The 27,665-nt window shown below is 46.0% G+C and overlaps 1 protein-coding gene and 2 long non-coding RNA genes across 11 annotated transcripts in view; 1 reads left to right on the plus strand and 2 right to left on the minus strand.

Moving 5' to 3' along the window:
• Nucleotides 1–5,798: 5,798 nt before the first annotated feature.
• LOC309356994 lies at nt 5,799–12,917 on the minus strand. The gene is made up of 2 exons (XR_014163001.1): nt 12,716–12,917; nt 5,799–6,069 (listed from the first exon to the last, which is right to left on the minus strand). It is a non-coding gene; the product is annotated as an uncharacterized lncRNA (long non-coding RNA).
• An 11,502-nt stretch (nt 12,918–24,419) lies between these two features.
• LOC309356946 lies at nt 24,420–26,734 on the minus strand. The gene is made up of 2 exons (XR_014162949.1): nt 26,575–26,734; nt 24,420–24,773 (listed from the first exon to the last, which is right to left on the minus strand). It is a non-coding gene; the product is annotated as an uncharacterized lncRNA (long non-coding RNA).
• Nucleotides 26,735–26,777: 43 nt separating this feature from the next.
• The window catches only part of DMXL2 (Dmx like 2), a 109,178-nt gene continuing 108,290 nt past the window's right edge, over nt 26,778–27,665 (plus strand). For 2 of the 9 annotated variants that reach the window (XM_081888316.1, XM_081888320.1), the window contains exon 1: nt 26,780–27,024. In XM_081888316.1, the coding sequence (XP_081744442.1) occupies nt 26,938–27,024 (87 nt within the window). In that variant the 5' untranslated portion in view covers nt 26,780–26,937. Of the gene's footprint in view, nt 27,025–27,665 lie in introns of all 9 variants that reach the window. The other 7 variants (XM_081888321.1, XM_081888323.1, XM_081888318.1 and 4 more) reach the window with 5 other exon arrangements.

Below are 27,665 nucleotides of genomic sequence, written 5' to 3' on the forward strand. Positions count from 1 at the left end.
CCCATTTGAACATAAAAGGAGCCTTCTGCATCAAGCCAGTGACTCATTTTAGAACAGAAATTGTGCACCGGCGGCGCAGCGGCAGCGGGAGGCCCCATTAGCTAAAGTGTTGCTTCAGGTTAAGAACAGTTTCAGGTTAAGAACGGACCTCTGGAGCAAATTAGGTACTTAACCCGAGGTACCACTGTACTGATTTCAGCTGTGGAACCAGAGCAATAACCATCATGGTTAGTAGCTTCTGTTAGCTCTCTTACTCTGTGAATTTGCCCAATCCATTTTTAAAGCCTTCAAGGTCATCGCTGCCTTAAGTGGAAGCAAGTTCCATAGTTGTAACTATGGGTTGGGTGAAGAAAGCACTTTATTTTATCTGCCCTGAATCTTCCAACCTTCAGCTTCACTGAATGTCCACAAGTCGTGGGACAGAGAGTGTCGAAGGAAACCTCCCCCCCCCCCAATCATTCAGTTTGTACAAACTCAACACACACACACACGACATATGCGGCGCTTCTGTTATAAGTTCATAGAAAATCAACCACACATCAGATCTGCACTGTTCCACTTTTATTTTACTCTGTGAAGGAAGGACTACAAAATGGGGAAGGTTTGATACAGGGCAGCCATAATCCCTTGAGCATACCAGCACATACACAGGAGCCCTGCCCAGTTGCTATGCCATCCCTGATGGTCCTAGAGAGAAGACCATCAAGGTCACAAAGAACTTGCATATAGGAGTGGATTCAGCACGGACTGGAACAAAGGACAATGATTAGCTCTTCCCTCTGGGGGCAGGAAACTGCTAATTCCCCTCTGTCACCTGGAAAATACTCATGGGGAGGGGGAAAGGGGGAACCAGCCAGGTGACAGGACACTCAGATTACAACCACAACTCAACCCCTCCTTTTTGTGATGTATCAATGCTGTAGTTGTGATGTGGTTTGGGGGGTGTAGTTTGGGGAATTAGTAACTAGTAAAAGTTAGGGTCTTTTTTTGTTCTGGGCTTCCCTCTTGTTTCACCTGGTGGCAGGTGGGAGTCCTGTCGTGACACTCTTCAATAGAGACCAAGCCTACTGGGTGCTGTTTTGCTCTGGTATTCCTGGCTGTTGTCCTTGTTTTTTCGTCCAAGGGAGCCCTCAGATTTCTCCGTTAACAAGAGAAAAACTGCTCTCTATCCACTTTCTCCAAGCCATACAACATTTTATAAACTTCTACCATGTTGCCTTACCTTTCCAACAGCAAAAAGTCAAGTTTTAATAAAGTGGATCTGTTGCAGTGGAGCAACTAGGCTCTAAGAAGGATCCCCTTGAGGGTGGGGGGCAGGTGCCAGCAACAGGGTCCCCCTTTCCTTTCCCACATGAAAGTCCTGCATGTGAGCAACGCACAGGGGAACGGTTGTCTTTCAGCAAAGTTCGTTTTCTGAAAATATATCAGTACAGCCACTGGATGTCACTGTTGATCCACGGAGAGAGAGAAAACAGTTTGCCTTTTAAAACAGGAAGAATACTCTTTTAGAAAATGCTTCTCACTGAGAGATTTTTAGAGCATACAAGCTAAAGCATTGGCATGGACGGGCTGGATGCAGAGAAGAGGCAGGAAGCATCAGCTGGGGAACCCCTGAGGGAACCCCCAGGGGAAGAAGGCCAAAAGCCATGGATTTGGTGATGGGGTGTCGATGCATGGTCAGAGGGTGGCGCCGTGGACTAAACCACTGAGCCTCAAGGGCCTGCTGATCAGAAGGTTGGTGGTTTGAATCCCTGTGACAGGGTGAGCTCCCATTGCTCTGTCCCAGCTCCTGCCAGCCTAGCAGTTCTAAAGCACGCCAGTGCAAGTAGATAAATAGGTACCGCTCTGGCGGGAAGGTAAATGGCATTTCCATGCACTCTGGTTTCTGGCATGGTGTTCCATTGCGCCAGAAGCGGTTTAGTCCTGCTAACCACATGACCCGGAAAGCTGTCTGTGGACAACACCTGTTTGAATGAGACTTGTTGGAATGTAATATAAAAGTGTTGTCTAAAATGTCTGAAATATTGGAATGAGAGACAAAGGTTGAGCAAGTAAAATCCTCAATGATACACTGGGCAATAGATATCAGTCATAATATAGACATAGAACCATGGGAACGATTGTGGAATATGGATATACCGTAAATTTACAGCATGTTATGGTTTAAGGGGAAATTATATGAAAATGATATATCTTTGGTATCTGACACCGAGTAAACTGGCAAAAATGTATAAATCTAAATCAAACAAGTGTTAGAAATGTAAAGAGAGAGAAGGTTCTTTTAATCATATGTGGTGGTCTTGTAGTAAGTTTAAAGCTTCCTGGGAAATGATATATAATGAATTGAAAAGGATGTTCAAAATAAGGAATCAAGATAACAAACTTTTTATAAGAGAATGGAAATGGTTTATTGAATATTTACAGATAAATTGCAAACAGATAAAAACATTGGCAGGGTTATTGTAATAACCTGCAGTTTCATAAGAGTAGATAATTAAATGAGCAAATTAAATGAATTTGGATATGCAAAAGATATAAAAAAATGAATTTAAGGTACTGCAGAAAGAGGGGAAAGGAGGTTCAACATTGAAATGTGAAAATGATTGTAAAAATTAATGAAATGTATAAATTTGAAAAGAATAAATAAAAACCTTTTTTAAAAAACCCAGAATGTCCCGCTTTTCCTTAGGACATCCCTATTTTAATCAGAGAAATGTTGGAGGGGATGCAGTTAGCTCCCACGCCTGAGTTCCTCCACCTCTGGCCTAAGGCCTCCTTGGCAGTCCATGCCAAAGGGTGAGATCTGAACCCCAGTCACAGCTCAGCCTCCTAGCCACTGTGGGATGTGAGCTCTGCATATTTGGAAGCTGCAGAGAACATGTGGCCGTCTGACCTCTGACATCTTAAACTTGGAATGCACTCAAAGCGTCTACTGAAAGAGGCTGCTTTCATATCCTATTACAGATTGCTTAAATGATTGCTTAACTGTGGAGAGATGCAGGCAGGCACGCAAAGCAGAAGCTGCCATCTGAGTAAGCTTTCCAAAAAGAGGTATTTACAGAGAGCTATGGTGCACCTGCAGCTTGGGAAAGCCAATTTTTCAGCCTTTGGGGGAGGCCAGTTTTGCTAGCAATTAGCATGAAATACAGTGACTCCAGCCCATAGCTGTCAACTTACAGATTTGAAAATAAGGGACCAGCAGCCTCGAAAATAGGGGATCAGCAGCCAAAATAAGGGATTTTCCGGGCACACGTATGTTCAACTTCTGAGCCCCTCTGAGCCAAAGGCAGAAAGCCCAGCCAGCAGCCAAATGAAGCCTCATCAATAGGGGACAGCAGCGGGACATGGATCTGGGATAAGGGACTATCCCGCCAAATAAGGGACACTTGACAGCTATGCTCCAGCCACATTTACAAACTGCATAGGATGTCACAGGAACCAACATCTCTGCTATCCAGTGGCAGAGGGAGGGGGTGCGGGGGCGATTGCCATTCACCTGGGTGTCATCACTGAGGGTTGGGGATTGACAAAATGACAAAAATATGAGTTTAAAAAATACAGTGGTACCTTGGGTTACAGACGCTTCAGCTTACAGACGCTTCAGGTTACAGACTCCACTAACCCAGAAATAGTACCTCGGGTTAAGAACTTTGCTTCAGGATGAGAACAAAAATCGTGCGATGGTGGCGCAGTGGCAGCAGGAGGCCCCATTAGCTAAAGTGGTACCTCAGGTTAAGAACAGTTTCAGGTTAAGAAAGGACCTCCAGAACGAATTCAGTTCTTAACCCGAGATACCACTGTATTGGGCTCACGAAACTTTTTAGTTCAGTCAACAAACGTAACAAAACGCGGCAGGCACTGGGCGCTACACCACGGGGGCCGGCACTTACCGTGGGACCTGCAGTGGGCCTGAGCCATACATCTCTCCTGGGAGTGACATGGTGGCTTGGGCACCTGCAGGCTCCGCGCTGCCTGAAACAGGAGCATGGGACTTGCGCCTGCCCTCTGCCTCTCCCTCAGCCACCCTACAGCTGAGGGAGAGGCAGCGGAGAGGCTCCATGCAGTGCGCCCTGCCCCATGGTCGGCTTGTTAGGATTCCTGCTCCATGTTTGCAGTTATGAGATGGTTGTCTATCACATGACAGTGTATGTTTTCATTCCACAGTGTGGGGAGTGACGGAGACAGGATGTTTATGTTACTGTGTTCCGTGATGTGGGATAATTGTCCTTTGTTTTTCTCTCTTTGCTGTCTGATGAGAAAGAAGAAGGAGCTAAGGCAGAATGCTCCGAGCGTATTTTATGTAAATAAAGTAGATTAGCCAAAATGCTGTGCTACTGGGTTCTGTTACGCAAACTGCAAATACTCTGCAGGTTCCTGATGCTTCTTAGTATCAGTCGATGTTCAGGCTGGAGAAAGCTTTTGAAGCTCCCGAACGATTGACCAGGAGGGAGAGAACATGCCAGTCGGGCATGAGTCTCTGCCAGGGTCCTATAGTGAGTAGGATGATCCTAACATGGCTCGCCCCACCCCTGGCTGTAGGACGTGTGCGCCGCACCTGGCATCCGAGCGGATAGCTCCACTGCTGCTGCTATCTGACATTATTGTGGGCAATCCCTGCATTTTCCACTCACATCATTAAGAGTGGTTTACCTGGTTGAGTACCATGTTAGTGAGAAGCTGAAGATTTTAAGGCAGATGTAAGAAAAATCCTTCTTTGCAGAGTTCACCTACAGAATATAAACTGCAATCCTACAGCTACCTACCTGTGAGTCATAGAGTCGTAGAACTGTAAAGTTGGAAGGGACCATGAACATCATCTAGTCCAACCCGCTGCAATGCAGGAATCTTAACTAAAGCATTCGTGCTTTAGTTGAGATGCTTAGAAACCTCCAAGGCAGGAGAGTCCACAACCTTTTGAGGGAGACTGTTCCACTGTCAAACAGCTCTTACTATCACAAAGTTCTTCCTGGTGTTTAGTCAGAATCTCCTTTCCTGTACAATGCTACCTCGGGTTACAGACACTTCAGGTTACATATGCTTCAGGTTACAGACTCCGCTAACCCAGAAATAGTGCTTCAGGTTAAGAACTTTGCTTCAGGATAAGAACAGAAATCGGGCTGCGGCGGCGCGGCGGCAGCAGGAGGCCCCATTAGCTAAAGTGGTGCTTCATGTTAAGAACAGTTTCAGGTTAAGAACGGACCTCCGGAACAAATTAAGTACTTAACCCGAGGTGCCACTGTAATTTGAAGCCATTGGTTCAAGTCCTTCCCTCCGGAGCAAGAGGAAGCAAGCTTGCTCCTTCTTCCTTGAAATATTTGAAGATGGCTATTGTATCACCTCCCAGTCTTCTCTTCTCCAGGCTAAGCTTATCCACCTCCTTCAACCATTCCTCATAAGGCTTGGTTTCCAGATCCTTTACCATCTTGGTCACCCTCCTCTGCACATGTTCCAACTTATCAATATCCTTCCGTTTTAGTGCCCGGAACTGGACACAAGTCTCCAGGTGGGGTCAGACCAAGAGAGAATCGAATGATACCATTTCTTCAACTGAACATAGCTGTTCATTTGTTGGCAGCAGCAGCAGCAGCATATTATCCCAATTCTGAGAGCCCTGTACCAGCTGCTGGTGAGCTACAGAGTCCCAATTCAATGTGGCATCCAAAGCCCTAAATGACTATTAATATCCAAAACCATAAATTCCTTGGAACCCAAATACTTAAGGGACCCTCTTCCTTGCAACCAACCAACCTGGGCATTACGGTTAGCAGGGGGTATACATCACAGGGAAGGGTGGAGTCTTTACCTACTTTGAGAGCTTTTTAATGAGACCTGATTCACACAACCCCTACTAGGGCTTTATTTAAAATCTGTAGCACACAGTCAGTCTGCTGTGTCAGAGCTGATGGAGTGATCCAATCACACCAGACCCGGAAATGCAGAAGAATGACTCATTTCTTGGAGGAGGCTGCTTGCTTCATTTTGGCAAGAGCTGCTGCAGTGGGAATCCCTCCTTTTAGCTATTGTACGGATCATTTGTAGTTCCATCCTGTTCTGTTTTTACATCAGTCCCTGTACAAAAATGCGTCTTTAAATACCTGCTTAAATGCCTTCTTTTCACAAACATAAAAATGCATTTTATCTCAATGTAAACATGTCTAAACATATTTGATTACAGAATACATGTTAAAATGCATTTTGGTTTGCTTTTTGAGCCAAGAGCTGTAATATGAAATTCAGAGAAATGCAGAATCTAAAGGATAACTACGTTTGGATCTGTGTTAAGACCCAGGGCTCATTGGAAAGACTTTCTCTTGTGCTGTGTTTCTAAGCACAGGTCCACACTTTAAAGTGTTGTGTTGCAAGTGCTTGCTCGTTTTGCCCCAGCGCTTTCCCCACAAACCCCTCTTTTTAACATTCAATCAGTGAAAATGATGTACTGAAGCTCTGTAGCTCGCTAGTACACAGAAAACCTGGATTGCCATTTGTTGTGATTCAGTGTTAATATAGAAAAACAGGGGTACAGTGGACCCTTGGGATACGAACTTAATTCATCCCAGGGGTCCGTACTTACCCTGAAAAGTCTGTATCCGGAGGCACCGCTTCTGCGCACACACGCAGCGTGATAGAGCACTTCTGGGCATTCTTGCACAGCGAAACCCGGAAGTATACACTTCCAGGATTGCCACATTCGTAACTCGAAATTACATTACCCAAAGGTAATGTAACCCGAAGTACCACTGTAGTTGGCTTTTGCTGCCCAGCTCCCCAAGGGACTGAGTCTCCTAAGTCCACGATCAGTCAGAGATGGATGGAGGCACGAAGCAGTGAAAGCAAGGCGGATCTTTATTTTTCTGTTGCAATGGAGTTCCCTCCCCTCCTAGCAAGGAGGCAGGAGAGACCCAGAACCAAGAAGAAACATCTCTTTTAAGGGTTTTCATTTTGGCGTAGAGAAGAAGGACATTTTGGCGTAGAGAAGAAATTGCATCACACCTAAGTGGGGTTACTGTGGTTCAGGCAAGCCAAGGGGTGATATTCCTCAGGATTTAGCAAGTTTTACATAGTTCCAGACACAGTTTACACAAAACATTAGCATTTGATAAGACCATCAGGACGCCTGTCAGACATCCCTCAACGCAGAGCATCTGGGCAAACAGTGACAATTAATATACGAAGGAGCTTCATAGATATAGAGAGGAATCCCTTCAGGAACTGCTCCTGATTGCTCTCTGCTTGCCTGTTCTCAGGCAAGGGGGGTTAAGGAGGCAGAGGAAATATTGAGAGTCTTTAGGCGAGCCAAGATGGCTTTGGGATTGCTGCCCTGTACTCTTTTAGACATGTGGTATATGTGTGTTTACCATGTGCAATCATCAACATTTATTCTCTATTTAATACCTTAGAATTTCTATAACAGTGTTAAAGAGTGGGTTCTCGCAGGGAAAGCACTGTGGAACTGAAAACAAAGAGTGCTTTGACCTTAAGTTTCAAAGTGGTGGACCACTTTTGCAGGGCAAAAGATAAAAGTGTGGATTGATCCCTTAGTCAGAGGTACAAATGAAGTCAGTTTGTTCACTTTGATTAGGGCTAAGGAATCAGAAGGTTGCAGTTTCAATTCCCAGTCTCTCCCTGTAGCTCAATGTGGCTTACATGATTCTTCCCCTCTTTGTTTACTCCCCCCAACATCCCTGTAAGGTAGATTAAGCTGAGTGTGAGTGAATGGCCAAGGTCACCCAGTGAACCTCATGGCTGAGTCAGGATTTGAACCGTGGTCTCCCAGGTCCACTACACCACGCTTGCTGTTTGTTTTGCATTGTAGACACCGGTGAGTCTCTCCTGTCCCGAGTCACAAGTTATCCTGTCCATAACCCACTGAAACACATTGCCTACAACAGGATGGAGCCCATTTTCCTTCAGTGTTTATGCCCGCTCATGTATAATAAATCAACCCACTGTTTCCTTCTGCCTCCTCCAATGGCGCAGTGACCTATTTTCAGCATTCAATCCCATGTGGCATGCCAGTGCGGAGCATCGCACATGGACATCCCCAGATGTTCTCCTTGCAACTGCCAGGCAATCGTCAGGCATCACTTGGCAAGGCAGAGATTAGACAAAAATCCATGAGCCAGCAGCACTGTGCTGCAGAGCGCTTGAGGGAGAGCTGAAGACCAGACAAATCGCTCGCCAGTCTCCATTTCCAAAATTGCCATTTTTCACCACTGTCCAGGGGGGAACGGAAATACACTCTTATGTTTTCTTTAAAGCAGGGATAAGGGAACTTCAGCCTTCCAGGTGCTGTGGGACTCCAAAGCTCAGTCTCCTTGACCTCTGGACCAGGGACGAAGGAAGAGGGGGCAGTGGGGGCACTTTGCCCCGGGTATCACCACTGAGGGAGGTGACAAAATGTTGGGTGGCACTCACTGTGGGGCCTATGCACCTGCGCACCACAGGGGCCACACACCTGAGCCACGCGTCTCTCCTGGGAGTGATGCGGTGACTTGGGCACCTGCAGGCTCTGTACTATCCCAAATGGTTCGTCCACCATCTCCTCCTCAGCTGTAAGGCGGCTGAGTGAGTGGGAGAAGGCAAGTAGACTCCTTGTGATGGCCTGGGATTCGGACTCAGAGGCTGAACCTGAGGAATCCCGCCTCCAGAACCAGCTGAGCTGGGGCTGGGGCTTGAGCCTGAAGGGTCCTCACCTGTGCTGGATCCTCAGATGCAGGCACCAGCTGAGTCTGCTCTGGTTCCTGAGGTGATGGAGGACCCATTGCCTGCAGGTGCTCCACTCTCAGCCCCGTCAGGGGAGGCTGAAGTTGCATCTGGGTCCGGTAACCCTCCAGCTTCTCCTGTGCTGCAGAGGCTCAGGGCAGAGAGGTGGTGGGAACTAAATTCCTGCAGGAGGAGTGCTCGCCTCCAGGCCAGGAGAGGCGAGTCACCTGTGGACCGGGGCCGTCCTATGCCTCGGGGCAGATAAAAGCCAGCCAGTGCCAGTCCCAACTTGCAGGAGCAACATTGTTGGTAGCCTGTTCTTGCCTGAACCCTGTCCTGCTTTTCTGCTGGAGCTCCTGACCTCACCCGACTCCCTGCCTTGGACCCAGCTTCAGCTTTGACGGACTGCCTCCATACTGCACCCTCAACCTCAGACTGGACTCGGACCTCGCCTCACGGTTAACCCACAGGACCAGCACACTCCTCAGAGGCCCCACAGAGTGTCCTGCCCCATGGGCAGCTGGCCCCGCCCCCATAGATGGCTGGCCCCACCCCTGAGTGCAGAGCACAAGCCCCGCCCCAGGCGCCCAATCAGCTTTCTCTGCCGCTGCTCTGGACATGTTGGCTGGGGCTGCTGGGAGTTGGAGTACAAAAATTGGCAGAAGTCTCCCCAGCTTCCTGTCCCCGATTTAATTGATTTCTGCCGCACCTTTCAGAACGCAAGGCAATTGGCAAACATCAAAAAGCAATATCCCACTAATTTGAATCTCTGGGTAGTATCTGATACACTCGCTCTGTTCATGCAAGGATTTACATTTTTTGCAACAGAATTCCCCGCTCCGTGCTCCCTCCCCAGATCTGCTCCTGAGGGTTGGGGCAACCTTCGTAACAGATTTAGGGGACACATGGCAGAGGGAGGAAAGTTTCATTGTGCAAGCATAAATCTTTGTGCTTGTGGAACAAGTTGCTTAGCGCTGCCTTGGCTACAAGCCATTCCATTAAGCTGATTCCTGCGGTAGCTAACTGTTCTTTCTGCACAGTACCTTAACCAAACACAGACTGGAATGATAAATAATAAAAGTTTACAGGGTTTTCTTTAAAATCAACAGAGACAATGCCGTACAGATTTCCTTGCAGAGTCCCCGTGGGGATGCCACTGAGAAGGCTCTGCTTCCTTGTGTTGTAAAAATTTTGAGGTCTCAAATATAGAATAAATATTCATAAATGTACACATATCTAAATATATATAAACCGTGTGTCTGAGATAGTACAGGAGAGCAATACTGAAGCCATTTTGACGCTCCCAAGGAGCTCAAATATTCCTCTGAAGTAAGGGAAGCAAATGGGGAAAGCCTTCCCATTGTTTTTTCACTTACAAATCCTGTCTTAAGAGCATATTTGTGTATGAATAAGGTGAGCTTGTGACCTGGATTCAGGAACTGAAGTATTAACCATCACAAAAGAATGGCCAGAATGCCCAGGTAATGCAATCAATGGCCATTTTATCAAGCTTTGTAGATGTCAGAGAGATGGAAGAGGACCAAAGGCCATTTAGCTAGCAAGAATCTACGTTGCTCATGTCTTGTTCTTAATTGGTTTTCGAACACTGCTGTGTAAGAAGTTTCCCCTATATGTTTTTTTTTAATGTAAATAAAACATTCCTGCATATTCCTAAAATTGCTTGCTGTTTCCTTGAGAGGTGGATGGTTGCTTCCTCCCGGGTTGGCTCCAAAATAACCAGGCCCCATCTGCACCGGGCATCTAAAGCGGTATCATCCTGCTACAGTTCCCAGAGTGGTTTAACAATTAACCTGTCTTCCCAGGGAACTCAACCTTCCCAGGGTATCTCAAATGCAGAAATGAAACTGGCTTGGCTGACATGTGATGTTGAGATGGCAAATCCTAAACACACTTTCCCAAGAGCGAGCCCTCTTGAATTCAATAGGACTTCTTTCTGCAGAGCCTAGGACTTGCCGATCAGAAGGTCGGCAGTTCGAATCCCCGTGACAGGATGAGCTCCTGTTGCTCGGTCCCTGCTCCTGCCAACCTAGCAGTTCGAAAGCACATCAAAGTGCAAGTAGATAAATCGGTACCGCTCTGGTGGGAAGGTAAATGGCGTTTCCGTGCGCTGCTCTGGTTCGCCAGAAGCGACTTAGTCATGCTGGCCACAAGACCTGGGAGCTGTATGCCGGCTCCCTCGGCCAATAAAGCGAGATGAGCACCGCAACCCCAGAGTCGGCCATGACTGGATCTAATGGTCAGGGGTCCCTTTACCTTTACCTTATGGCTAGGACAGAACTGTTAAGTCTCTGCGGAATGTTGCTTAAAATTTCCATTGTACGCTGCTGACTGCTCTTTTAGATTTCTGCAGATCTTTGTGCAGCAGATGGCAGGAAGCATGGGCAAAGAAGAGGACAGGGTTTCCGTATCGTGCTCCAAGCAATAATGATTGATGAGCTGCTTGGCTGCTGAGGCCAGGATGAACAAAGCAAATCTCTTGGCTGGATTTTCTGCATATACAATAAATGAAACAACAAACTGAATGACAGTAGAAAAACAGCCATTAAAGCAAGGAGAATATAAATACAATATTTTAGAAAAAGAGGTAGAAAAAGAACGATTGGCACAAAATACATTCCATGGTGGGATATGAGGTTCATATTTATGCATTCATAAACATTGCCAGATCGAATCATATTTGGTAGGAATGTGCCAACCACGAAATTCTTTGGACTTATAAATCACAAAGAACCCCCAAACAGATGGGTCCAGATTGCCCCTACCACCATGTTATCTGATGGGTCAGTTTTTCCGAGATGGCAATAAAAATGACTTTTTAAACCGTAAGTCCAAAGAAATAGCAAGTGCCCAGGGGGTTTAGGCATGGCCAACCTGATTTTCAGTGCTGCCAGTCAACAGACATGTATGTACACAATACCTGTGTTTGTACCTATATTGTCTGCAAGATTTTAGAGCATGGATTGTTGTCAGATCTTGGCAGTTTTGAGGCAGCCCCTGAAAATGAGTTTTACAAAGTATTGCTCAGAAGCTAGACTGGTGACTGGGAACGGCCGCCGAGACCATATAACACCGGTCTTGAAAGACCTACATTGGCTCCCAGTATGTTTCTGAGCACAATTCAAAGTGTTGGTGCTGACCTTTAAAGCCCTAAACGGCCTCGGTCCAGTATACCTGAAGGAGCGTCTCCACCCCCATCATTCTGCCCGGATGCTGAGGTCCAGCGCCGAGGGCCTTCTGATGGTTCCCTCATTGCGAGAAGCAAAGCTACAGGGAACCAGGCAGAGGGCCTTCTCGGTAGTGGCGCCCGCTCTGTGGAACGCCCTTCCAGCAGATGTCAAAGCGATAAACAACTACCTGACATTCAGAAGACATCTTAAGGCAGCCCTGTTCAGGGAAGTTTTTAACGTGTGATTTTACTGTATTTTTGGTTTTTATGGAAGCCGCCCAGAGTGGCTGGGGAGGCCCAGCCAGATGGGCGGGGTATATATATAAAAAAAAGTCCATTTATCTCAGTGGGCCTATGCTGGTTGAATACCATCCTGTAAATCTTTTGTAAATATTGTTTATTACACTGAATGTTCATTCATTAAAGATTTTGAAGCAATGTTTATAATGCTTAACTTTTTTATAAACAATGTGTTTATTATCGTGCTATTTATATTACATATCGGTTTATGGGGAAAATGTTTGCAACCTTAAAATTATATATATAATTACGGTGTAAGGTTTGCATTCACACTAAAACCTTGCGACGGCAGAAACTGTGTGTACACTCTAAACCACTGAGCCTCTTGGGCTTGCCAATTGGAAGGTCGGTGGTTCAAATCCCCATGACGGGGTGAGCTCCCGTTGCTCTGTCCCAGCTCCTGCCAACCTAGCAGTTCGAAAGCATGCCAGTGCAAGTAGATAAATAGGTACCACTGCGGCCAGAAGGTAAATGGCTGTTGACTGGACTTAACCATCCAGGGGTCCTTTACCTTTAACCTTTTACCTTTTAGTTTGATGGACAGCAACTCTCCAGGGGTGAAAACTGACAGCCAGTCTTCCAAACCTGTTTTATCCCTCCTCCAGGATTTCAAACAGGAGTCCTTCCAAGCCCTACGTGGGAAATGCTGGGGATTGAACTTGGAATCTTCTGCCTGCAGAGTAACTGCTTTGTCCCTGAGCTACAGCTTCCCCATTTTGCAACACCTCCCGTGCTGTCCGCCCTTTCCAACTGAAGTGGAAACTTCCCGTGCGTCTTCAACATTTATATATAGTAACAGGGAAACAGCTTGCAGCATTGCAAGGCAGGCGTTAACAGAGCTGCTTGTTCCCATCCCAATAAAACCGCTTGAAGATCGCAACGGAGATGCATTTCAAACAGGCACCGCCACCAAATTCAAAACCAATGTGGAAAATGGAGACAGACTTAACGCCTGTTGAAAACGCTGAAATGGCCGTCTGTGGGGAACTGTTTCATAACTTCTCACTGGATATGACACAATGGCTGAAAGAACATTTGGTTGCAATGTGTTGGGGAAGCCTCCTGTTTACTCATGTTTTTCATCTCCTTGTGCTCCTGGGGGTAGCAATCAGACTCCCTCTGCCATCCTCTGTGATAGCTGAGTAGCATAGCACCTGCCCTGCCAGCAGAAGGTCCCAGGTAATCCCTAGTGCCTCCAGGTAAAGGGACCCCTGACCATTAGGTCCAGTTGCGGATGACTCTGAGGTTGCGACGCTCATCTTGCTTTATTGGCCAAGGGAGCCGGCGTACAGCTTCCGGGTCATGTGGCCAGCATGACTAAGCCGCTTCTGGCAATCCAGAGCAGCGCACGGAAAAGCCGTTTACCTTCCCGCCAGAGTGGTTCCTATTTATCTACTTGCACTTTGACGTGCTTTCGAACTGCTAAGTTGGCAGGAGCAGGGACCGAGCAACAGGAGCTCACCCTGTCGCGGAGATTCGAACCACCGACCTTCCGATTGGCAAGTCCTAGGCTCTGTGGTTTAGACCACAGTGCCACCCATGTCCCTAGTGCCTCTAGGTAGGGCTGTGAATTTCCATTCTCTGAAACCCTGGAAAGTCACTGCCAGTGAAGCATGGACTTTGTATGTTCCAGTTCTCCCTCTCTCCCTTATTCCTTGTTATCCACAAGACGTCAGAGTGATGGCAGGAATGAGAAAGCACTGCCCAAACTCAGATTTGACTCATTCTCTTGGCTGAGAAAACCAAAACTGACAGATCCTTCCATCCCTAATAAAGTGGGGATGGGGACAACCTGCAGGAGTGGAAATTCAATTATTGTCAGAAGTGTGGATACTTTCCACCTAATTTTTAAAATTATTATTCTCAAAAATTCATTCTAAGATCTGTCTCTCTATTTATATATAATTGTAAAATTTTACAGAGACCTTTTCTGTTTGCTGAAGTGTAAAAAAAGAGAAAAGGTAAAAGACCCCTGGGCGGTTAAGTCCAGTCAAAGGTAACTATGGGGTGCGGCGCTCATCTTGCTTTCAGGCCGAGATGCGTTTGTCCACAGACAGCTTTCCTGGCCCAGTGGTTTAAACCACAGCGCCACCCACGTCCCCCCAGTTGCCTCTGTGATCATGGTGGGTAGGCAGTAATGCTTCTGAATACAGGACAAGTTGTTTGAAACTGCAGGAGGTTAGAGTTCTCTTGTGCTGGGCATCTGGTTTGCTCTGGGTTCTGCAATTGGATGAGCTTGCTATTTCTGCTCTTAGGTAAAGGGACCCCTGACCATTAGGTCCAGTCATGACCGACTCTGGGGTTGTGGCGCTCATCTCGCTTTACTGAACAAGGGAGCCGGCGTACATGACTAAGCCGCTTCTGGCGAACCAGAGCAGCGAATGGAAACGCCGTTTACCTTCCCACTGGAGCGGTACCTATTTATCTGCTTGCACTTTGACGTGCTTTCAAACTGTTAGGTTGGCAGGAGCAGGGACTGAGCAACGGGAGCTCACCCCGTCGTGGGGATTCGAACTGCCAACCTTCTGATCAGCAAGTCCTAGGCTATTATACCCCACCCATCTGGCTGGGCTTCCCCAGCCACTCTGGGTGGCTTCCAAAAAAAACATTAAAATACTGTAATAAATCAAAATAAGATTAATAAGATTATATTGCAATTATATGGATTTGGAAACTCATTGAGCATCTAATTCCATAGTTAGTTTAAAGTTGTTTTTTTTTTTAAAAAGTGATGATTTCCCCCAAACACACACTCCTTTTAAGTAACAGGATTGTTTTTCAGGTGGAGGGTGGGAGGAGTTAGCGCAAAGTTTTTACAGTGGTACCTCAGGTTACAGACACTTCAGGTTACAGACGCTTCAGGTTACAGACTCCGCTAACCCAGAAATAGTACCTCGGGTTAAGAACTTTGCTTCAGGATGAGAACAGAAATCACGCCAGCATGGCGCAGCGGCAGCAGGAGGCCCCATTAGCTAAAGTGGTACTTCAGGTTAGGAACATTTCAGGTTAAGAACAGACCTCCAGAACGAATTAAGTTCTTAACCTGAAGTACCACTGTATCAGAAAAATATCTTATTTGGTAAAGCAAGCATTTGAAGAGCTGTGTGTCAGTTGCAGCTACGTGTAAGGCATATGGCTTAAATAGGGGAATTACTGCTGAAACTTTAAGCTTTGAAGTTATGTCATCTGGGAAGTCTGGGAAAAATTTAAGGACTATTTGAAAAAGCATTATAAGCTGTATGAATGTTAAAAAATGCTCTTTTCAGGAAATCATAGCTTCAGCATTTGTAAATTATTGATATGGAAAATAAGGTACAAGAAGCTAGAGGTGGTGCAATGAAATAACTTTATTGTGTAGAAACTAAAATTTTTAGGACTTGGGTTACAACGTTTTTGAGATTAGATAACACGATAAAATGAAAGATACATTATTGTGTTGAAACAAGATAACAAATTGCTGATGTTTTGAATTTACAGAGAATGCAGGGCTTGGAAGATGGGGGGGAAGTCCACTAGATTGATTGAAATTTGTAATTTGATGTTTGATTTTGTATCTTATAAACTTAATAAAAAATTATATTAAAAAAAAAATGAAGTTATGTCATCTGAAACTGACAGCAGGGAAGTGTCTTTCCTTCTCTTTCACTTCCTGGAGGACAGTCTGAGCTATAAATACACCTTTGCTGGCAGCTTTCTTTATCTCCTTAAGGACAGAAAATGCCTGCCTTTCGCAGATGTAGACCGCAAATCCTCACAGCAAAATAACTGTGCTTACTTAATATTTTAAGTTCACCAATAGCAAAACCTCCCACAAAACGAGAACTGATGTTTCCCTGCCTGTGTCTTCGTTTTTACTCTGCCCTTTTGACACAAATTCCTGGGGCGGTTTGCAAAATGAAAATCAGATTTTTAGAAGGGATTTGGAATCTTCAGATGTTACTGGACTACAGTTAACTATCATCCCTGACCATTGACCATGCTGGTTGAGGCTGATGAGAGTTGGATTCTACTTGGAGGGCCACAGGCTTTCCATCCCTGAATTAAAGCCACAACCTAAATACAGTTGCACCTTGGAAGTCCAATGGAATCCATTCCGGAAGACTGTTCAACTTCCAAAATGTTCGGAAACTAAACTGCAAATTCTGATTAGCTGCAGGAAGTTCCTGCAGCCAACCGGAAGCCATGGAAGCCGTGTCAGACATTCGGCTTCCAAAAAAAGTTCGGAAACTGGAACAATCACTTCCGGGTTTCGATTGTTTGGGACCTGATTTGTTTGAGAGCCAAGGCATTCGAGATTCAAGGTACAACTGTACAGCATTACAAAGGCTGCAATAGTAATCAGAATTCGAGGAGTAGGTCACATGGAAGTAAATTGTGTTTGTTTCTGTGGAGGCGTGTATACAGCTACCCTGTAAAGACCCTGAGCCTGTATAAAAATCTGGCTGCGATCGGGGTGATGAGAGGATCAGCTGACAGGGATAGAGAGAAATTTGCTTCAATTCAGATTTAAAGGTGAATTACTTAATTCACCCTTCCAAAGCCATATGCAAACCAAAACAATGCAAACTTTTTTAAAAATTGCAACACAGTTCTCCAGCCGAGTTAACTAGCCCTCCAAGTGCCCCTATTTTCCAGGGACAGTCCCAGATTTACAGCCTTCCCATTTTCTTAATCTGATCCTCGAATGTCCCACTTTTCCTTAGGATGTCCCTATTTTTGCCAGATAAATGTTGGAGGGTATGGAGTTATGTGACCCCTGAGACAAGTAGAGAAGTAACTATACAACCTGTAGAAGACGTCTGAGGGCAGCCCTGTATAGGGAAGTTTTTTTAATGTTTAATGTTTTATTATGTTTTTATATATGTTAGAAGCCACCCAGTGACTGATGCAAGCCAGTCAGACAGGTGGGGTATAAATAAAACAACCACCACCACCACCACAATTTATTATTACTGAATAGGACATCCCTATTTTCATCAGAGAAATGTTGGAGGGTATGCGAGTGATGTGTACAAAGTGCATGAACTTGAGTAGAACGTCTATAAAATGCATACCTTAGACCAAAAAAAAGCATTAAAACAATAGTTTACATTGTGGAAAAACTGCTTTGCATTGCAAAAACATATTAGACAAAATTGCATACAGATGCAAGCATATTAAGAGAAATTTGTGGTAGGGCTGACCTTGTGAGTTGCTTTGTGGCCCCATATGTTTGTATAATGAACAGGGATGGGAGAGAAATTTGATCCAGTTTGCATTTAAAGACAAACCTATCTAATTTGTACTTCTTGAAATAATACACAAGCTTGAAACACAGCCGTCCATGGAAAGTTGCATTCATCAAAATCTTCCAATGCAATCCAGCAGAGGGTACAAGAATGCATGCACTAAGCTAGGGTAAAGCGTGCATAGAAACATATGTTGATGAAAATGATGTGCAGAAATGCATTATGTTAGGCGAAGCAGAAATATTAGGGGAAATGCTCTTTGCAAAAATGTGTAAATTGAGCAAAACCACATACAAAATGTGCATTTTATAGAACATTCACAGTAAAATCCCGGTGCATTTCCATGAGGACTCTAGAAACAAACAAACCTCAAGCTCAGGTGGAAATGTGGAGAACTGAATTTCAGAATGGAAAAAATGAGAAACTAAGAGAGACAGAAATCGACAGATTTGCCCATCCCAAGCAGGCACACCCAGTTTTTGCATCGGTTACCAAGGTCAGCTCAAAATGGTGGACCAAAAGAACAGGTATCCCAGGGCGTCTTTCTTCTCAAAGACTTTGCCAAGAGTGGAAGTTGCAGCAATTATCTTATGACTGCCACAGAAATGAGAATTCCTGCCAAGCCTAAGCATCATTTAGTAACAGAAGACTGGGCTCCGCCCCAACATCCTTACTGTGCCCATGTGGGCAGGAGACTGTGACTAAATCTATTGGGTGCCCTTGCTAATGGAAAGCTTGTGAGCCAAAAAGTGGAGGGGGGGAACAACAACCACAATTCATTACTAAGAGCACTTTTTGCTAACTAAGTAGAAAACAATATTTAGGTGAGGTTTGCAAATCATTTTGCTCTGCTTGGAACATATTGATTGGTTCCAACTTCTAGGGCCAGGCTGAGAAAACCTCAGACTCAATGGATGAATTTGGTCCTCTGTCTGGTCCTTGGGATCCCCCCTCCCATCTCACCACCCTGCTTTGCCCTCTCCTTGAGTGGGTTTGCCTTGCTAGCAAGTGTCTTTGATCTCCATTGATGCTCCTTGCTTGCCTGGATGAATAATAGAAAGGGAGGGGTGACTGCATATAGAAACAAACCTTCCATTTGTTGTTGTCGTTTAGTCGTTTAGTCGTGTCCGACTCTTTGTGACCCCATGGACCAGAGCACGCCAGGCACTCCTGTCTTCCACTGCCTCCCACAGCTTGGTCAAACTCATGCTGGTAGCTTCGAGAACACTGTCCAACCATCTCATCCTCTGTCATCCCCTTCTCCTTGTGCCCTCCATCTTTCCCAACATCAGGGTCTTTTCCAGGGAGTCTTCTCTTCTCATGAGGTGGCCGAAGTATTGGAGCCTCAGCTTCACGATCTGTCCTTCCAGTGAGCACTCAGGGCTGATTTCTTAAGAATGGAGAGGTTTGATCTTCTTGCAGTCCATGGGACTCTCAAGAGTCTCCTCCAGCACCATAATTCAAAAGCATCCATTCTTTGGCGATCAGCCTTCTTTATGGTCCAGCTCTCACTTCCATACATCACTACTGGGAAAACCATAGCTTTAACTATATGGATGTTTGTTGGCAAGGTGATGTCTCTACTTTTTAAGATGCTGTCTAGGTTGGTCACTGCTTTTCTCCCAAGAAGCAGGCGTCTTTTAATTTTGTGGCAAGTAAAGTAAAATCTCTCACTGCCTCCATTTCTTCCCCTTCTATTTGCCAGGAGGTGATGGGGCCAGTGGCCATGATCTTCATTTTTTTGATGTTGAGCTTCAGACCATATTTTGCACTCTCCTCTTTCACCTTCATTAAAAGGTTCTTTAATTCCTCCTCACTTTCTGCCATCAAGGTTGTGTCATCTGCATATCTGAGGTTGTTGATATTTCTTCTGGCAATCTTAATTCCGGCTTGGGATTCATGCAGCCCAGCCTTTCGCATGATGAATTCTGCATATCAGTTAAATAAGCAGGGAGACAATATACAGCCTTGTCGTACTCCTTCCCCAATTTTGAACCAATCAGTTGTTCCACATCCAGTTCTAACTGTAGCTTCTTGTCCCACATAGAGATTTCTCAGGAGACAGATGAGGTGATCAGGCACTCCCATTTCTTTAAGAACTTGCCATAGTTTGCTGTGGTCGATACAGTCATAGGCTTTTGCATAGTCAATGAAGCAGAAGTAGATGTCTTTCTGGAACTCTCTAGCTTTCTCCATAATCCAGCACATGTTTGCAATTTGGTTTCTGGTTCCTCTGCCCCTTTGAAACCCAGCTTGCACTTCTGGGAGTTCTCGGTCCATAAGCCTGCCTTGTAGAATTTTAAGCATAACCTTGCTAGCGTGTGAACCTTCCATAGAAAGGCAAAATCAACATTCGTTGTTATGCCCACTTTTGCGGAAGGGAATGTGACCCTCCAGCTGAATAAAGTTCCCTACATCTGCTCCAGGGCATTATCTAAGGCTGTGGGGACTCCCCTTCCCCCCATAGTCCACTTTCACCATCCATCCCATGAGAGGTGATGGACTCTCCTTCTTTGGAGGCTTCTAAGCAGAGGTTGGACAGCAGTATATCATGCAAGATCTAGCTGAGATTCCTGCATTGCAGACGGTTGGACTAGACAACCCTTGGGGTGCCTTCCAACTCTCAAGATTCTATGATCCAAGAACGGCATCATGAATCACCACCAGAAATCACACACAGACTCGTATCTAAAGGCTGTGAGCTATTTCCATTCAAAAGTATTGTCTTTCTGAGCTAGCAACAGATGAATGGAAGTGATGGGTCCCTGGTGATTCACAAATGTGAGTCATTGCTTTACCACTACACTCATTCTGCGACAAACCTATGCGCTGAGCTGCCCTTTATTTGCTACCATAGAAATTTCCTTTTTGGAAAGATCTGTTCCAGGCACTAGATCCTTAGCTCTCTCTTTGTCCCCCCCTCTTTGATGGCTTTAAAAGAGGATTAGACAAAAACTGACTGAAGGTAAGGCTCTCCATGGCCACTAGCCATCATGGCTGGCTATCAGTTGTCTGCACTGTTGGCAGTAAAACTTCTCAATACCAGTTGCTGGAACTTGCCAGAAAGGGAGAGCAATGTTATGCTCAGGTCCCTCTTACAGGCTTCCCACAGGCATCTGGTTGGCCACTGAGAGAAAGAACAATATGCTGGACTAAAAGGGGGCATTGGCCTGATGCAACAGGCTCTTCTTATGTTCTCTGATCTTCAAATGAGTTCTCAACTCATTAGCTTCAAGGCTTGGACCAGTAGAGCACATTATCTGTGGAGCTATAGAGCCATATGCTTTGTGTGGGATGCTCACCAGCCCACTCTATTGGCTACAGGCAGGATAAGGTAAAGGGACCCCTGAGCATTAGATCCAGTTGTGACCGACTCTGGGGTTGCGGCGCTCATCTCGCTTTATTGGCCGAGGGAGCCGGTGTACAGCTTCCGGGTCATGTGGCCAGCATGACTAAGCCGCTTCTGGCAAACCAGAGCAGCGCATGGAAATGCCGTTTACCTTCCCACCAGAGTGGTACCTATTTATCTACTTGCACTTTGACGTGCTTTTGAACTGCTAGGTTGGCAGGAGCTGGGACCAAGCAACGGGGGCTCACCCAGTCACAGGGATTTGAACTGCCGATCTTCTGATCGGCAAGTCCTAGGCTTGCCCACAGCGCCGCCTGCGTCCCCTATCCACAGGCAGGATAGCCAACTTTAAAAAAAGAAAAGGGAAAAAATAATTTAAGTGCTTTAATATTGGTCTGATTTAATTTAGCTCATTTCAGTGGGCAGCACGAGTTCCTGTTTTTTCTCCTGTGTCTTGTTGGATGATGTCTTTATTTTATTGCTTTCTTTTCAATCACCTTGGGCATTTCTTTACTCCATGATATTATTAATATTGCACAACCTTCAGCAGCAGGTTGCAGGGTTACAACAATTTCCACTTCATAATTAAAAACAGTTAAAAGAGATTGTGGCCACAGAAATCAGATAGGCCCTGAAAACATATGTCTCAGGGGTCAAAGGCCTGAGTAAAGAGGTCTGTTTTCAGAATTCCCTGAGAGCTTTTAAATGGAAAAGCAAAACACACCTTTGCAGAGAAGGAATTCCACAACTTAGCAGCTGCCACAGAGAATGCCCTCTCCCAGGTCTGTAGTGAAGGTTAACCACATTCTGTATTTAATACAGTATTTAAACATACTGTAAATGTATGTAAATGTATATCTGTCCACATGTGTCACTGTATTTAGAGGAGCAGCATTATGGTGCTTTGTTTTCTGAGCTGGCTGTAATCATTCCTAACTTTTGCTGACAAAGGCTTATCAATCAAATCAATCAATCAATCATTACTTATACCCCGCCCATCTGGGCAGCTTCCAACAGGATATTAAAAACACAACGAAACATTAAACATTAAAAACTTCCCTATAGAGGGCTGCCTTCAGATGTCTTCTAAAAATCAGATAGTTGTTCATTTCCTTGTCATCTAGTGGGAGGGCGTTCCACAGGGTGTGCGCCACTACCAAGAAGGCCCTCTGCCCATAGCTGTCAACGTTTCCCTTTTTAAAAGGGAAATTCCCTTATTTCAAATAGGATTCCTCGCAAGAAAAAGGAAAAGTTGACAGCTATGCCTCTGCCTGGTTGCCTGTAACCTCACTTCTCGCAGGGAGGGAACTGCCAGAAGGCCCTCAGCGCTGGACTGCCTTCCTTTCATTTCTTTCCTTTCCTTTCCTTTATTTATTAAAGGTTCATGATCCCACCACTCATGATGTCTGATTTTAAGGCAGGCAGCATATGACAAAATTCCCATAGACTTCAGAGGAAGAAACTCATTAACAAAGTATTAGGAAAATTAACATTACTGTTCCCAAAAAAACCCTTTTCTTATGACATGCTGGAAAGATATTCCTAGACTACAGGAACTTTTTTCTGCTTATTTTTTTAAAAAAAGTTTTTGAGAACTCAAATCAAAATCCAAAAACTTTACTTTGAAGCTATGATAAATTGCATATACACTACTGGATTGCAAAGTTATTTCTCACCTAGGCAATTCTCCCCTTGACACTGACTTGACCATGTACCGTATTTTTCGCTCTATAAGATGCACCAGACCACAAGACACACCTAGTTTTTGGAAGAGGAAAACAAGAAAAAAAAAAATCTGAATCTCAGAAGCCGGAACAGCAAGAGGGATCGCTGCGCAGTGAAAGCAGCAATCCCTCTTGCTGTTCTGGCTTCTGGGATAGCTGCGCAGCCTGCATTCGCTCCATAAGACACACACACATTTCCCCTTACTTTTTAGGAGGGAAAAAGTGAGTCTTATAGAGCAAAAAATACGGTAATTTTAAACTTGATTCATCATTCTCAAAGTCTGGAGGTCACTAGTCTTCACCTTTAAAAGCTAACATTTTAAAGTCCTTTGTAAACAAACCCAAGCTTTGTTTTATCCTTAAGCCAGCTACTGCCATCTAGAACAGTGTTTCCCAACCTTTTTTGGGCAAAGGCACACTTGTTTCATGAAAAAAATCTCGAGGCACACCACCATGCCAGATGGGGAAAGGTCACTTTTTACTTATGTAAAAAAAAATAAAAAAATAGTAACAGCATAGAAGGTAATGGTTATCTCTTTGATGTCTGATGGGAGGGCATTCCACAGGGCGGGCGCCACTACTGAGAAGGCCCTCTGCCTGGTTCCCTGTAACCTCACTTTTCACAGTGAGGGAATTGCCAGAAGGCCCTTGGCACTGGATCTCAGTGTCTGGGCTGAACGATGGTGGCGGAGACGCTACTTCAGGTATACTGGACCGAAACCGCTTAGGGCTTTAAAGGTCAGCACCAACACTTTGAATTGTGCTCGGAAAGGTACTGGGAGCCAATGTAGGTCTTTCAAGACTGTCGTTACGTGGTCTCGGCGGCAGGTAGCAGCGCTCACAGCTTACGGACTGCACCGTGTAACAGGTGTCTGGCCCAGCAGCCTAAGGCGGACAAGCCACTGAAACAGGCATTCAGAATCCATTCATTTCATAAAACCTGCAGGGCTCAATCTCTGTGTTTGTGTATGTGTGTGTTTCTGTTTTGCCCAAGGGTCTGGGGGTGGGAGAGAGCTCTTTAGCATGATGCTTTTAAAACAATTAAATTATCAACAAACAAACCTGATGATACGAATAGCAACGTCAGGTGCTACCGGGGGGGGGGGGGGAAGGGGGCCTACTCGGAAGCAAATACTGCGTCCAGGCGCAATTAGCGCTGATTTAAGGTGCACCAAGACTGCCTAAAAACCTCACCAAAGATATGCAACAAAGCGCTTCGTTGCAGAGGGGAGAGTTTGTGCACCGTGGAGGCTGGAGGGCTTCTATTCTACATGCGGGGGTTGGGGGGCGAGGAAAATGTGCTCCGTGGGGGGGGCGGGGAAGGCAAGAAAAGGAGCTGAGCTCTAACTATAGGCTCCCACGCTTGAGCACGCCCGACTCGGTGGGGCGGACCACCCTCTCTCCTGGAGGAGGAGGAGGAAGAGGAGGAGGAGATTCCCATCCACGGCGTGGCCTCCCGCGCTCCTGAACGGGAAATCTCTGCAGCCCAAGACTCTCCGCGAGGCAGCTCCTCCCTTCCTGCCTTGAGCCGCCGCCAGCCGCGCCCCCTCCCCAGTTATCTGCTGCCTGCCAAGCCCCGCCCCTCTTCATTGTCCTCCCCTTCTGTTTATTCCCCTTCCTCCATCCCTCGCTTTTCCCCCTCTCTTTCCTTTTTTTAAAAAAATATTTTCTCTTCCCCTTCTTTTTTCCCACCCTTTCTCCCCGCCCTCCTGGGTTAAAGGATTTGAGCAATGGGTCTGGAGGTGGAGCTCGTCGGAGGATTAGCCCGACTCGCCCGCCTCCCTCCCACGGCACACTAGGCAACGTCCGGCGGCACACTAGTGTGCCGCGGAACACCGGTTGGGAAACACTGATCTAGAAACCAATTCCATAAATGTTTATTATCCTTGGGGCTTGATTATTCCAGAGCTTGAAAGAAAGAAAACATACAGGCTTCAAATTGCTTTTAATTTAACCACAAAAGCAAAAGTGTTCAAGTAGTCTACAAATCTACTGTGCCCTCTGGGAGCCAGCAACACACCACACCATCGACATTTACTTGTATGTCACCATTCCTGAGTTAAACCACACTCAAGGCAACTTACAACAACAAAGGATTGACAAAATTACAAAAATATAGCAAAATTTACGTAGCTGTAAACAATAAATGGAAATAAGTTTGTATTTGTTTGGTTTGATTTTGTGACCTTTGTCAACATCCAACATTTTGTGTCTAAAAGGATCTGTTTAAAGTCTCTTGAGTTATTTTTCTTTCCTTATTTGTCTTCTCCCTTTTCTTGAATCTGTAATATTAAACAGAGATTTTTATGTTGTTGTCGTTGTTATATGGCACCACACCTGATGATTACTATACAGTATAAGTTTTCATCCGTGCGCAACGTTTGTTATTTGTTTGCACTTGTCCATCCATTCCCCCAACAGTATATGCTCTTTTTGGAAAAGTTGGTTACGGCTATTACATAACTGACTTGGCTGTTAAAAGAGTTACCCAACTCAACTGAACACCCTCCCCCATATATGAAAGAATATCAGCTGCAATATACAACACAAAACCAGCCTCTTGTTGCATTGCTCTTGCCACTATTTCCTACTGAAGCCGAACCACAGACAATCTTTTCACCCATTCCTCCAAGCAAGAAAGAAAATGTGTGAGCAAATTTATTGACAGCTGCACGAATTATGATAGCTAGGAAGTGGAAGGGGCAAGCAGAATATAAAATGGAAGAATGTTATAAAGAGGTGTGGCATATAGCTATTAATGATAAATTAATGTGTGCCATTAAGGTAATATGGGGAATAAGCAGGAGAAATGATTTTGAGGAGATACAGAAGGTGATTGTAGAATTTGTATTGTATAGTTCAAATCTGGAAAAAATAAATACAGTAAATGGACAAAAGTACAAAGATTCACAAAATGTTTAGGGTTCTAGATTCAGGTAGGTAGCCGTGTTGGTCTGACGCAGACAAAATATGTAACAAGAATTGCCCAGTAGCACCTTAGAGACCAACTAAGTTTGTTCTTGGTACAGTGGTACCTCTGGTTACGTACTTAATTCGTTCCGGAGGTCCATTCTTAACCTGAAACTGTTCTTAACCTGAAGCACCACTTTAGCTAGTGGCAGTGGCATAGCGTGGGTTGTCAGCACCCGGGGCAAGGCAAGTAATTTGCACCCCCTAACCCGTGGATTTGCGCCCCCTAACCCTAACCCCCAGATGTTGCGCCTGGTGCGGCCGGCCCCCCTGCACCCCCCACGCTACGCCACTGGCTAATGGGGCCTCCCGCTTCTGCCGTGCCGCCGCTGCTCGATTTCTGTTCTCATTCTGAAGCAAAGTTCTTAACCCAAGGTAATATTTCTGGGTTAGCGGAGTCTGTAACCTGAAGCGTATGTAAACTGAAGTGTATGTAACCCGCGGTACCACACGAAAGCTTATACAGTTATACCTTGGGTTACAGCCGCTTTAGATTGCGTTTTTTTGGGTTGCGGACCGCCAAAACCCGAAAGTACCGGAAGAGGTTACTTCTGGGTTTTGGCGGCCGCGCATGCACAAAGTGCCGAATCGCAACCCGTGCGTGCGCAGACGCAGGTTGCAAACACTGCGGGTTGCCAACATGCATCCCACATGGATCACGTTCGCAACCCGGGCGTCCACTGTATCAAGAACAAACTTCGTTGGTCTCTAAGGTCCTACTGGACTTTTTAATTTTTTTATATATATTAAAATGTTTAGGGGTATGCGTCCCCCCAGGAAAAAACACTAATAATAATAATAATAAATACATTTTTTTAAAAAAATAAAATGTGGTGTGTGTGTGTCTCCTTATCGACTCCCAGCACCCTCAACGAACTACAACTCCCAGAACCCTTTGAGAACAAGAGCCGCGGCTGTTTTAAAGCGGCACCGTCGCGCTTTAAACGCCGGGCGTGTGACCGCGCCCTCAGGGAACAAACTCCCGCTTGCCGAAGAGGCGGCCATCCCCGTTGCTGCTGCTGCTTCCTGCTCTAAATCTCCCCTTTCCCCCTTTCCCCAGCGTGCCTCCCTCCCTACCTGGCGGGTCCCCCTTCCCCCCCCCGCCAAACTCACCTGTCCGGAGCCCCTCCCTCAGACGGAGGTGGTCCCTCAGCCGGCATCTTTTCCCCCTCCCGCGCATGCGCACGCCGCTTCCGTCCCATCACTCTCTTTGACCTGCCCGCCTACCGCCGCCGCGGCTGCCGCTGAGCGCGCGCCCGCCCGCTCGCCGCCCGCCCGCGCGCGCCCGCCCTGCTTGCGAGAGCGAAGCTTCCCCCTTCTTCTTTTTTCCCCCTCAGCGCGGGAAGGGAGGAGGAGGAGGGAGCGGAAGCCATCCGGGTCTCTCTGCGCATCCCCGCGCTCGCCCTCGCGGAGGGGAGAGGGAATCCCGGCCGGTTGGGCGGGCGGCCGCCGGAGGCCGCAGCAGCAGCAGCAGCGATGCATCTGCACCAGGTGCTCACCGGCGCCGTCAACCCGGGAGACAACTGCTACTCGGTGGGCAGCGTCGAGGACACCCCGTTCACGGTGAGGGACGGATCCGTCCTGAGGCGGAGGGTCAAGGGAGGGAAGGCGAGGAGAGAGAGGGTGGCACCCAAAGGAGATGCAGAAGGGCCAGGCTTTCTGCCTTCGGGGTCTGGGTGGGGCACTGAAAATTTCTATTCTCTATTCTCCCCCCCCCCCCCGCAAAACAGCTATTTTTGGTCTGGTTTCCGTGCCCTGGTGTGTGCTTGTATATGCTGTATAAAATTATTTTCCTGTCTGCAAAATTCGGCTGGACCTTGCAGCAAAAGGTGTTGAATCTTTATACTATAATATACTACAATATAATGTCATGTCATGTTGGTATGCTGTCTGCGTACTTGTCCACAAAATTCGGCTGGACCTTGTCCCAAAAGGTGTTGAATCTTTATACAATAATATACTACAATATAATGTAATGTTATGTTGTTACGCTGTCTGCGTATTTGTCCACAAAATTCGGTTGGACCTTGTCCCAAAAGGTGTTGAATATACTATAATATACTACAATATAATGTAATGTCATGTTGTTACGCTGTCTGCGTATTTGTCCACAAAATTTGGCTGGACCTTGACCCAAAAGCTTTTGAATCTTTATACTGTACTGTACTGTAATGTATAATATACCTGTGGGTGGTATTCGGTGC

Source organism: Podarcis melisellensis, assembly GCF_964234715.1.
Source record: "Podarcis melisellensis genome assembly, chromosome: 14".
Classification (NCBI taxonomy): domain Eukaryota; kingdom Metazoa; phylum Chordata; class Lepidosauria; order Squamata; family Lacertidae; genus Podarcis; species Podarcis melisellensis.